Source organism: Carica papaya, chromosome 7 (genome assembly GCF_054855325.1).
Source record: "Carica papaya isolate Zhongbai chromosome 7, ASM5485532v1, whole genome shotgun sequence".
Classification (NCBI taxonomy): Eukaryota; Viridiplantae; Streptophyta; class Magnoliopsida; order Brassicales; family Caricaceae; genus Carica; species Carica papaya.
In genome coordinates, this window is record NC_142315.1 from 7,488,511 (window position 1) to 7,501,998 (window position 13,488).

Genomic DNA, 13,488 nt, shown 5'->3' on the forward strand with positions numbered 1-13,488 from the left:
TTTATGATTTTTACCAATCTTCAATTTCTGTATCGGTGAGTAGTGTGATATTCTTATTAAGCCAATGTAGCTCACACTTTCATTAACTATTTCAGATCAAGAGGATCAAGATCCAAATTCCGATCAACAAGGAGATTGTAAATACTTTACTACCCGAACTTCTTCAAAAGCTAGTGAAAATCGTTCTAAAATACTCAGTTGTTTACTTTTCGTTTATTTATTTAATTTTTATTTTTTTTAAAAGGAACATTTTTTAAATCCTATTAGATATTATAAATTATTGTGTAACGAATTTAAACTTAATTTTATTATTTCGCTTTCACATTAAATTTATAATTTATTTCCTTTTAAGTTCCAAACCATTACATAAACGTATGTAATATACCACTTATCATATAACAAAAAAATTTATATAAAAAAGGAGTATTAATTGTGAAAAATAACAAAATAAATAATTCTCTTCTTATGCCGCATTAATCTAAAGGTTAACTATTTACTGCATTAATCAAAGTATATAAAATATTCTCTCATGTATGTATATAAACTCTTGATGCATCATTTGATGCATGCAAGATTAATAGATCCACCATAATCCACGTGTTTTAATCCATAGACATTAGAACGATATTCATAACTTCATAGTTCTGTAGAGGTTGCAGAAAGTTAAAAAGTATTCCTAAACTTTTATAATGAATTACATAAGATGAAGTATAATTATTTACATATATATTATCTATCAAATAACTTTTATAATGAATAACATGATATAAAGTATAACTATTATGATTTTAATGAATAAAAAAATAGAAAATAATTAAAATTGATAAAATTTAAAATACATTATTTTAATTTCACTCGAAAATCATTTAAGAAATGCCACCTTTAAAACAAATTTTACTGTATCACAAACAACCAAATAGCAATAAATCTAAATTTTATCTCAAAAAGTTCATTTTTACCTACATAGCTTTAGGATTTACATTATGCCGCGCACAGCTATTTCCACCTATGTCCAGCAGCCAGTTTGATTAAATGCACTGAAGAGAAGATATAAGGGTATTTGTATGTATCATTGAAAATGGTCTCGAGCATTGAACTGTTCGACAAACCCGTACCTCCCTATAAAAGATAGCCATCAAGTACATCATAAGATTGGTAATCACTGGCAAATGAACATTTTCTTCACTCAGCAGCCAATCAAGCTTCTTTCTTATTACACAGATGCCATCAAGGCCTCAACCTACAATTAACTTTGCAAGAATTATAAGAACAAAACCTAAAAATTGTCTGATTGAGGCAGTCCAATTTCATAACATCGTTGAGCAACTTAGAGATCACACGGAAGCTCAAAATAAACAATCATGGATGTCTATACCAAAAAGTTGGCTGTATAGTGGTATGCTCATTTCGTAGCTCGTTGTCTAGCATCAACCTTATTTTATGTTTGAACAAATAGGCAATCCATGGACATCAACTATGTCTTCGTTTTCCAGAAGTTATATTACACACCTTAATAATGCCACGTTCATATAACTCTTGCATAATATGCACCTTATAAAAGAATGACTAAACATTAAACTAAAATCATATAAAAAATATTAATACTAATAGCTCGAAGTACCTTATGCTCATTGGCGATTTGAACGGAGGGATAGTAAATGTGCAGTTAAGGAATCATAATCAGGAAGCTTTGGGTGAACATGACTAGCTTTCTCTGTAGGTGGAGCCTCTTTTGTTGGAGTACTTTCAGCTTTACTAGATGTTACTGACTTTGGAAGAGACTTGGAAGGTTGATCCTTTGCTGAAAAGTCTAAACTTCTGGCAAGTGTGGACCCCTTGGATCCTGAAATCGATGTAGAAACTGCTTGATCAGCCAATTCAGGTGGCATTGAACTACCAGATTGGTATATGCTCTTGTTTTGGTGCTGCGACTCTGATCTATTTTCAGTTGCGTAGGAACTTCTTCTACGGGAATTTCTCTCAATATTGTAGTCTAGAGTTACAGAAGACTTAGATGAGATAGTGGTCTTTGAAGAACTCCCAAAATTTCTCGGGGAGGCCTTTGTCCTTTGAGAAAATCCAGTACTCGGACGAGCAGTGATGGTTGAAGCTTTTTTAGGAAACTCCTCCTCAGATTCACTGCCAGATGAATGAAAAAAAGGATCTGAGACCTTCGAGCTTGATGTTTTATTTTCAACAATCCCCATTTTTTGATTGTAACGCTCCTGACTGCCGCTAGAATTTGTAGGGATTTCATCCTCTGCTCCATCGCCATTATTAGCAAAAGCTGGACCTGGAGCTCTGATGTGTGATATTTCATCTGCTTCTGCACTCAGTCTTTTCTTGTATGACTCTTTAGCATGACGAACAGATGTAATCGATGACTTGACAGTTGGGGAAGATGATGATTGCTCCATCTTCAAATAGAAATTCTCACCTTCCTGTTTAGATGACGCATTCGAACTCCTAGTATATGGTGGATGTCTATAACCCTTATTGCGAAGGCCACCAGTCAAACTTCCAAGATTCAGCTCCTTACCACTTTCGGAACTAGAATCTTCCATCGTGTAATCTGCTTTTATGTCCTTAGCTTCATGGAGTAACCTCAAAGGTCGAGATTGTAGCTTCTTCCTTTCATTCACGTTGTTACATGAATCATATCCTATGTTGTCTGAATCCAATTTGAAATTTGAAGACCTAGGAGACAGGCTACTGGATGGCATTTCCTCAAACCTCTTAACAGATTCAGAAATAAATCCAATTCCTTGGGTTTTATCACCATGTACTTCCACTGTTTCTGAGTCAACTAAACGTGGCTGTAGTCCTAACTTGCTAAATGTAACAGTTTCTTGTTCTAGAAATGATGATTCTTTATATTTTCGGCTCTCACCTTGACCCATCTTAGAAGTTCCGGCTATACTATGATTTATGTTCCCAATAACTTTAGATTTATCCAGTTCTTCTTCACATTCTGAACTCAGGCCATCTGAATCGTCGAAAGACACTGATGACAGGTCCTCTCCTCGTGAAGGAACCACAGAATTTTCGGAAACATCATTAAACACAGAAGAGGGCCGCTCCATGAAAACAGACAGTTGTGAACTGGATCGTGCTCGTGACTTGTCAAGATCTTTCCCGAAGTTCTGAGCATTCATATCTTCAAATTGTTGGCTAGGTGATTTTCTCCTTGGTGATAGATCCAAACTATATTCCTCTGTCTTTTGCTGGGTATCAACATCAAATTTACATCCATCATCATCTAAGCCATAATCATCAAAAACAACAGGGGCATGGCTATATGAATTTGTTTCTTTTTTGCTTCTCTGATGATTCTCTTCATCATTTACAGCGAAAAGGTTCTCATCATAACCTCCCTCTAACTTCTTTGGTTTCAAATTTGAGACATCACCATGATCATCACTAAAACTGCTTGAATGAGAATGCATAGAAGCTTGGCTTAATTGCTTTGTGATCTTTATTTCTTCCAGAAATTCAGTCTCCTTGGCAGGCAGCTCTCGCGTATATTTACTAGACTGTTTTTTTATACCCATTTCACTGAAAAGATCATTGCTGGAAGTGCTCGAACAAGAACGTAAAGAGGCTTGGCTTGATTGTTTTCTGACCTCTATTTCTTCAAGATAATCACTCTCTTTGGCTTGAAACTCTCCCACAGATTCACGAGACTGTTTCTTTATACCCTGTTTCTTTATACCCACTTCAGCAAAATGATCATCAGCAGAAGTGCTTGAATGAGAATGGGAAGAAGCCTGGCTTGATTGCTTTTGTATCCTTACTTCTTCCTGATAATCAACCTCCTTGACTTGCAGCTCTCCCACAGATTCACTAAAATGATCACTTTGTTTTGTTTCATATGAGTTCTTTCGAGAATATCTACCAGTCGGTTGACGATTATCCATCAATGGCACGTCACTGGTGGACTTATCATTTGGCCACCTAGATTTATCATAGCTCTTGACATCATCCCTATGAAGTTTGTCCGATTCACCTGCCCTGTTGTCTTGACCAGGACTGTCAAATTCATCATACTGCATTCTAGCATTTCTTCCAAGGGAATTATGCACTGGATTTCTGAAAATATTTTCACCTTCCGATCTTGAGCCAGCATATCTTTGTAGATCTTCATTGCTAAAACCATGAGAAGAAGAGGTCCGTGATTCAGTTGAGTATTGCCTGCTGTTCTCTTGGCTTGAGAGTTCTGCAGCTGCTCTGGCAGCCATACTTGCTCGTTCTGCAGATTCTGCAGCAGCCTGTGCAGCAGCAGTAGCATCCTTGAATTCCATTCTCCAATGTTCTCTACCAGAATATGAATGCCTAAATTCCTTTCCTTCAACTGCAGTTCATGTAGAACAGATCATATATACAATTAGCAGGAAATTAACCATATAAAACAAATTTAAGTAAACCATTGGAAAACAGTATTAATAACAGTAAATCTGAGTAAATCAAAATACCAGGTGTCGTATTTGGATGATAACTGCCAGCTTTATTGGCATCAATATTGGATGAAACAACATTCTGAGAATGTGATGAAAATATCCTATCCTGCGGATGAACATTCCCAATCACATCCTCCTTTTGATTGGATTTATGAAAAATGTGAAAATTAGTAGGAGATTGGACAATTTTAGGTCCTTCTTGGACTTTAGGAGGATCCACTTGCATTTTACTTGCCTTATCAAGGGTATTTGGTCCATTCTGCTCAAAGAACATAAGGAGAGAAGGATTAAAAAATCATTAAGACTCCAAAGAAAAAAAGTAACTACCAGAATCAACAATTTAGATATTCTTCATTATCCAAAAGCGAATTAAATTTCATTTTACCAACAAATCTGCAGGAGGCTGCAAATCTTTCTCTCCGAAAGATTTAGGTTCCCATGTGATGTTGTTTTCCTCAGCAATTGTGCTCAAAATTTTGATTTTGGTTGGACCATCAGGTGCGTTGGCAGATAATTTCTCAACCAACTGAAAAAGAAGATACAATGTATCTAATAGAAAGTAAAATAATGGATTTCTGTATTGTGGATTTCTATATCAATCTGCTTGAAGACACCGAGTAACATTGACTTACCAAGCGACTTACACCACAATCTGGACGTAATTCAACAGCTGCATTAACGAATTCTTTTCCATATTTTGCTGTAAAATGCTTACGGACGTCCGTCAGTTCTGGTACATCTGCACATCTCAGGGATGCAAATATTACACTCGCAATTGCTTCCTTCAGATCAATAGGGCAGTTCCTGAAGTAATGTGAAATAGGTTATACCCATAAGTTTCTCAAAAGTATACACAATTTTTCAAGAAACATTCGTCTCAGGATTGCTACAAGATTGCCAAAAATATCCTCCCAATAGTTTAAACAAGTTGAAAAGTGTTTTGACCTCTGCAGCCCCCAGTGTGAAAGTATACCAAAGGAAGAAGAGCGAAATGGGAAATAATAGTAGGGGAAAGAGGAAGTCGGTATTTCAACAACAGAATGCGGTTCTTGTTTCTATTCTGTTTTTCTTCTGTTGTAACAGAGGACGCGTCTAACAGAAGGGGGCACCTTCTCTCCCTCCCCGGGCTGTATAAACATTTCTCTCCAAGAGAAGATATACAAAAAAATATTCAAATTTAAATCCCACTTCAATTTCCCTTTTCCTTTCAACTCTTCTCTCTCTCTCTCTCTCTCTCTCTCTCTCTCTCCCCCCCCCCCTCTCTCTCTCCTCTCTCTTCTCTTCAGCCATTAAGTCACAAACCATGAGTAAGATTCCTGCCAAGTTGGTATCAGAGTCTTTGGAATCAGGCGAGATTTATGTTTCCGTAGCATCAAGAACTAGGTCCAAGGGAAAATCAATCAGGATGGAGCAACCGAAGGTGCAACAGGCTGAGGTATCCATGAAGGAGGTCGATCAACGACTCACAAAATTCACAATTGAAGTTTATGAAGTGCACCACCAAAATAAAGAACAATTTGACCTAATTGTCGAAATGCTATGTGGCAGCGTGAGACCCAACCAGTCAAGTAATCAGACCGCACACTCATTGCCAATTGTTAGACGAAACAGGGAACACTTCCCTCTCTGACCATGCACGAAAATAAAGAATTAGAGCATTAGGTGCGAAGTCAAGTAATGGTGAGTTCAAAGATGACATTACCTAATGTGGAAATTCCTCTGTTTGACGAAAGGAATCCAAGGGTCTGGATTCGGAGCTGCGACAAATATTTCTCAGTGCATGACACACCAGACGAACAAAAGATTGAGGTAGCTTCCCTATTCTTTAAACGAAGATGCGGATCTGTGGTACTTAGGATGGCTAGCCATGAACGAAGACGTGGAACGGGAAGTGTACGTGGAAGAACTTTTATTGCAGGTTTAGTGGTGCAGCTAGAAAAAACTTTATTGAAGAGTTTAAAAAATTCGTGCAAACTAGGACTATCCTAGAATATCAAGAATAATTCGAACACTTCAGAGCTTTGATGACTACAGCATCATCTAATGCTGTCAGAGAGGTTCTTCACATCAAGCTTTATTAGTGCCTTAAAACCAGAGCTATAGCATTAGCATATGATACAACTATTTAAGCCTCGAATGCTCAACCAAGTGCTTGAGCAAGGCTTGCTCCAGGGACACTATCATTAATATGTCCTTAAGCACTTACTTCACGGGATGAACTTCCTAATATGTTATTGAGATAGGAAACATAGGTACTAAAGATTTGGAGTGTTTCCTCGGAACTCAATAAGAGAAAATGAAGTTATGAGAATAAACATTGCTTGTTATAAATGCACTAATCATTACTTCACTGAACATCAATGTCGAACCAAAACTATAATGGTCATGGAAGAATTAGTCTCCCACGAACACAAGGTTGAGATTTCGTTGGATGAACTGCCCAACGGAGAAGAGAACCACACAAGCACAGTCTGCATTCAGGCCATTGAAAGAATACCCGCAGGGAGCATGCTAAAAATCAGAGGAACATTGGAGGGACATGATATTCTGGTCTTGATAGACAGCGGAAACTTACACTCATTTTTCAACAAGAATGCCACTAAATGGATAAAGAATAAGGTGATATGAGAGAAACCATTAACGAAAATCGTGGTTAACGGTTAAAAGATTTCTAGTAATATTGAGTGTCCCAAAGTTTCATGGGTGATGCAAAGATATATATTCTGCTACAACTTTCATGTAATTGAGTTAGGTGGATATGACATAATCTTGGGAGTCGATTGGATGAAATAATTCAGCCTCATGGTCTTTGATTTCGACCATGCCACTAAGAAGTTTCATCTGGTGATCTGCTCATAATCCTCGAAGGAGGCGATAAACATGAAAATTTATCCAACATAAAAGGAACAACAGCACAACAATGTTTGAAGCAGAAGCAACCCATTGAAGGAGGAAGAGTTTTCCTTCTCGTGGTGACAGAATCAAAGGACATGCCAACAAAGAATAGAATGAAACATTAGAGGCCTTGCTGAAACACTACAAGGATGTCTTTGAAGAGCCCGAGGTTTACCCTCGCCTAGGGCCTTTGATCACATTGCATCTCTATCTCAAAAAGAATTGAAATGAACTTACGACCGTACTGATATTACTTTCACCAGAAGACTGAGATAAAAAAACAAGTTCAAAAGATGTTGGAGGATTCCATCATCTGCCTCAGCCACAATCCTCTTTCATCTTCGGTTCTGTTAGTCAAAAAGGATGGATCCTAAAAATTCTGTGTGGATTACAGGGTGCTCTATTCTCAAACAATGAAAGATTAGTTCCCTCTACCTGTCATTGACGATTTACTAGATGAACTTCATGGAGCTATGGTCTTCTCCAAGCTAGACATCAGAGATGGCTATCCAAATATGGTAAGAGAGATGACTTAATTAAATAGCCTTTAGAACGCACCAGGGTCAGAGTGAATTCAAAGTCATGCCTTTTGGTCTCGCTAATACTCTGGCAACTTTCCAAGCTCTCATAAACCATGTCTTGTTCAAGGCTTTCCTCCGTAAGTTTGTCTTCATTTTTTTTATGATATCTTGGTTTACAACTAGAATAGACAAGATCATTACAAGCAGTTGGAAGAAGTATTGAAACTGTTAAGGGACCAGAAACTATATGCCAAGCAATCCAAATATTGTTTCCTCCAAACGTAAGTGAAATATTTGGGTTACATCATCTCTCAACAAGGAGCGAAAACAGACCCAATGAAGATAAAAGTTATGGTCAGATACCCAAAATCTTGAAGACCCTCGAAAGGTTTCTGGGCTTGACAGGTTACTACAACAAATTCATTCAATACTGTGAGTTATAGCAAAGTGATGTACAGACTTACTGAAAAAAGGAGCATTTCAGTGGAGTTCAGAGGCTAACCAAGCTTTCAGACAACTTAAGTCTGCCATGACCTCCATTCCGGTGCTGAGCCTGCCAAAATTTGGAGATCCTTTTACTATGGACACTGACGTCAGTGAAAAAGGGATTACAGTTGCTCTTATGCAAGAAGGAAGGACCATAGCCTTAATTAGCAAGGCATTGATTCATAGAAGTCAATCAAAATTGGTGTACGAAAAGGAACTCATGGTTTTGTTATATGTAGTAAGTCAGTGGCCGGATTATTCAAATGACACTCCATTTATCATCTAAACATATCAAAGAAGCCTGACATACCTTCTGAATCAAAGAGTATCCTCCACGATCCAACAGAAAGGCATAATAAAGTTGTTAGGACTTAACTACACAATTTAGTACAAACAAAGATCAACTCACTCTGCTTCAGATGCCCTCTCAAAAAGAGAACAGTGAATACTGAAACAAAGGTCCTGTACACCGTCACTGCAACAACTCCCACATGGATTTCTGGAGTTCTAAACAGCTTTACAAATGATTCCTTTATTCAACTGCTATTTGTGGAACTTCAAGTGTCTCCCGAGAGCTGGCCTTCGTTTAGTCTACAACAAGAGATAATGACAAGTTGAAGACCAGATTACTACATCAATGTCACAATCCAGCTGTTTGAAATCACTCGAGAATTAGAGTCACCTATAAGAGAGCAAAACAACATTTCTATTGGCCGGATATGAAACACTAGGCTAATCAGTGGTATAACATTGTGATATTAGCAATCATTGTACCATTTGTCAACATTGTAAAGCTGAGACAATTCCACTTCCCAGACTCTTGCAACCACTGTCAATTCTATGTCAAGCATTGACTCATGTGTTCCTAGATCTCATCAAGCAACTCTCGAAATCAGAAGCCAAAGACACCATAGTGGTGGTAGTGAACTGTTTCCCTACGTACCGTCACTTCATACCACTATGCCACCCCTTCACAGCTTAAGGTGTAGCTCAGCTATACATGGAGACCACCCACTAGCTACATTGAATTCAACGACAACTGGTCTCGGATAAGAATAAAGTGTTCGCTAGCTTTTACTATAGAGAATTGATGAAAGTCGTTGACACTACCTTATATTTCAGTTCTGTTTACCATCCACAGATGAACAGTCAAACAGAGAGACTCAATTAATGCCTATAAATGTATTTCAGGTGCATGACCCATCAAAAACTTAAAACATGGGCCAATAGCTAGTAGCTACTGAATGATAGTATAACACTTCCTACAACTCAGGTCTAAAAATGATCCCCTTCCAGACACTATACAGATACGCTCCCCCACACTTCCTGAATAGAGTTAATCCACAAACTCCCTAGCAATCAAAGGAAGCATTTATACTAGAAAGGGGTGAGGCTAATTAGATAATTAAGCAACACATGTTGAAAGCTCAACTTCATACCAACGGTATACCAACATTCATCGCAACAAAAGAAGTTTTGAAGAACATGACCTAGTGTTACTCAAATTTCAACCATTCAAGAAGGGGGTCAATAAGAGAAAGTGAAAGTTCCAAACTATTATCCAAATTTTATGGTCCTTTGAAATAATCTAGAAAGTCGGAGCTGTGGTGTATATGCTAAAATTATCCCTATCCTCACGCATCCACTCGGTCTTTCATGTAACCCAGTTAAAGAAGTACATTGCTGGCAGAGGAGACGTGTAATCAGTTGTTGCTGTGGTGTCATATGCCTTATAATCTTTCGTGTATGGTGCATGGTCTCTTGGGAATTGAATGAGTGATGGCTGGGTCGGTGGGTATGGAAATTCGGGCTTGGGATGGTTCATTTGTAAAAGGCAATATTGCTAATATAATTTCATTGACTGTTTTTTGGGTTCTTTGGAAAGAAAGAAATTCTACGGTTTTTTATGGTGTCGAGAATAATGTGTACAAAATAAGAAATAGGTGAATTCACTATTTTGGATCTACTTTTTTAGGTTATGACATTACTAGTGACGAGAATTTTATGAATGTCACGAATACTCTAACACTATTGTAAATTCGTTGTACATGGATGGTACCTCCGTTTAGTACCATGTTAATATATACAACATGCTTTTTATTTTTTTTAAAAAAAGTACATTGTTGGCAATGAAATTAAGGGGGAAGACTTACCAACAAGCAATTGGGATGGCACAGTTAGTGTCCAAATAGAGAAAGTGTTGCAACACAAAACCATTCTTTGTGGTGATCACAAAGTGGAACAGGTCTTCATTTTTTGGGGAAGAACTTCACCATATGCCTAGACTTGGAAAGGTTATGAATGTATTCATCAACAATTTCCAAATTTCAACCTTAAGGACAAAGTTGTCATTCAAGTGGAAGGTATTATGACGAAACCGTTGAAAGTGTACTAGAGGAAGAAGGGCAAAGTGGGAAATAATTGTAAGGGAAAGGGGTTGTTGGTATTTCAACAACAAAATGTAGTTCTTGTTTCCATTCTATTTTTCTTTCTGTTGTAACATAGGACACGCCTAACACAAGGATGCACCTTCTCTCCCTCCTCGGGCCTATATAAATGGCTCTCTCCAAGAGGAAGATGTACAAAAAAATTCAAATTTAAATTCCTATTCAAGTTTCCTTCTTCCCTTCTCTCTCTTTTCCTTCTTCTCTTCAGCCACTAAGTCATGAACCATGAGCAAGGTTCATTACACACTCTCTTCCCTAACCCCCAAAAAGTTGCTATATTACACAACAAATAATGTCATAAGCAAATTTTCATCTATAAAATTTTTTGATAGTTTTCCCGCCAGCACAAGGAATGTATAATGAATTGTAGAAGTCCAGCAACCTTTAGATCAGTAAGCGTAGAGCTGGAAAACACCAGTGTCCATGATCATAAATCACAATTTTACGCAATATCATGAGGTTCAGCTCTTATCGGTAACAAGCTTGTGCTAGTGCACCAAAAAGCTATTAGTGGTCCCCCAATGACTTGATATTGAGAAAAACATTAAGAAGGAGGAGAGGAGAGGAAAAGAATCTAAGATCCATGAACAAACATTTTCCTTTAGAATACGAAGAATATTGTGTTCTTAAAGCAAGGCATGCGAACGTTATTGAAGAATGTAGTATAACTTACTTCTGTGATTCAATAATAGGCAAGCGTGCCACGATAAGTTCACAATATATGTCAATGAGATCATAGGCAGCCATTGTCTTCTCCTCTCTCACCACATGTTCCACCTAGGTTGCAAAGTCAAGAGAACTTCTGTTATTACTTGAGGAAAAAAAAAACAAAAAAAAAATTCTGTTTTGACAGGGGTTAATTGGTGGTGAAAAAGGGCATGGAGATGTGAACAAATATAGATACTTGAAAACGAATCGAAGAAGCTAAAAATTTCTCGTTGCTTCAATCTATGAAAGATCCAAATGAAGGGCTAACAAACACTCTAATTCTGTATTGTTTGCACTGATAACTGCAATTCTCTATTTCTTAGTGAACATATGCACCTGAGGTAGGAGGGCATTGAATTTAGATTAACATGATGAAATACAGTCTGTAAGTTCAAGACAACAAAGGGTCACAAACAAAACCGTCCACAATAAACCATCCATATTTTTTTGGAGGAAGAAGGTGTTGGGAGCATAAGCGATCATATCACACCGTTAGCAGAGACAGACTAGAAAGGCGAAAAAAACCAAGGGGTTCCGCAATAACAAATTTAATAACCCGCATCATAAATTAGTTCAACATATGGGCAGTATTATTATTAACCAAAGTTTCTAATTATGCGAACAGTGATTATATGGTACCCGAATTCTTGCAGTCTGGTCCTGCCCAGACTCGAGTAATTTCGCCAATTCCCTCTTCAACTGTTTTATCTGAGAATCCCTCCTGTTCTTCAAAAGCTTTATTCGCGACACCGCCATCTTCAAAGCTGTTTTGCTGCATCACAACAATGAAGATCAGTCAAGATTTTCAACTGACAATTATCAACAATAAAACAGTAACAAACAATATCCAAATCGTTCTTATTACTCCCCGCGTCCCCCAACGACAAGAAGAAGAAAATCAATTATGATCGGTTTAGATGAAATTGACACTTTCCTGCCAATACTCGAGTATTTCCTCGATTTGAAAAAAATATATAAAAGTAAAAGAAATAAAATTACCATTTCGCGGGCTTGAAGCTCCTATGAAGCATTGCTATATAGAAAACGACACAACAAACTTAAAAACAAAAAAAAAGAATCCTGTGCTCTCTTTTATTCTCAAGAGACAAGACGAATTTCGGGAGATGAAGAGGACTATGGATTGAATTTCGTAGCGGGATCGATGAGCGATTTTACATCTGCGGATACGATTTCCAGGGCTCTTACAGGCTAAGAAAAATTGGGAGAATGGAGTTGAGAATATCAATGGATTGAACTTTCCCAGAAAAAGCTCGATTATTTATTATTTAATTTTGGGGGCCCCAATAATAATACGAAACTTAAGCAGCTTAAATTACTAGAAATCGGATCGGGGTCAAAGGAGAAGTTTTATACACAGGGAAACTCCATTTTCACCACGACGAGACGACAAAATTATTTTTCTCTTCCAATTTAATATTTTTATTATTATTTTAAATATATTATTATTTGGACGTAAAATAATGTATAAAAAAAAGTTAATATAATATTTTAAAAAATTTAAATTAACTAATTTATTATTTTTTAGTTCAAATAGAATATATATTTATAAATTTTATTCGAATAGATTTTTATCATTAATAACATGTTTAATATTGTTGAAAAATTGTATACATGATAGAAAATATATTTAATTATTAACATAATATTAATGGGATTTGTTTTATCATTATTATTATGTGTTTTTGCAACATTTTATTTTTAAATGTGTCAATAGTACTTAAATGTAGGTCGAAAAATATTGCATGATATTAGTTTTAGGGATCTCCTCCTAAATTTACTTCTTATTGGTTTTTCCATAAATTTATATTTAATTTATTATTATTTGGAGATTTAAAAAAAAAAATTGAGAGAGAAAGAGAGAAGCAGTTGTTAGTGTGACTGTCGCGAGTTTGCATACTAGTAATATTTTAAAATTTTAATACTTATGTAGGCACATTTTCTATCACGTGAGAA

The 13,488-nt window shown here is 36.7% G+C and overlaps 1 protein-coding gene across 5 annotated transcripts; it reads right to left on the reverse strand.

The window, feature by feature from the left end:
• Window positions 1-796: 796 nt before the first annotated feature.
• LOC110807901 (Regulator of Vps4 activity in the MVB pathway protein) lies at window positions 797-12,787 on the reverse strand. 5 transcript variants are annotated; one of them, XM_088208311.1, is made up of 9 exons: window positions 12,514-12,787; window positions 12,154-12,286; window positions 11,480-11,583; window positions 8,376-8,426; window positions 5,090-5,261; window positions 4,843-4,983; window positions 4,473-4,716; window positions 1,622-4,351; window positions 797-1,119 (listed from the first exon to the last, which is right to left on the reverse strand). In XM_088208311.1, the coding sequence occupies exons 1-8, from the start codon at window positions 12,543-12,545 to the stop codon at window positions 1,629-1,631; spliced, it is 3,600 nt and encodes a 1,199-aa protein (XP_088064437.1). In that variant the 5' UTR covers window positions 12,546-12,787; the 3' UTR covers window positions 797-1,119; window positions 1,622-1,628. The 5 variants fall into 5 exon arrangements, with proteins under 5 accessions (XP_088064437.1, XP_088064438.1, XP_088064439.1 ...); XM_088208312.1 differs by having other exon boundaries at window positions 797-1,240; XM_088208313.1 differs by lacking the exon at window positions 8,376-8,426.
• Between the last annotated feature and the right edge of the window lie 701 nt (window positions 12,788-13,488).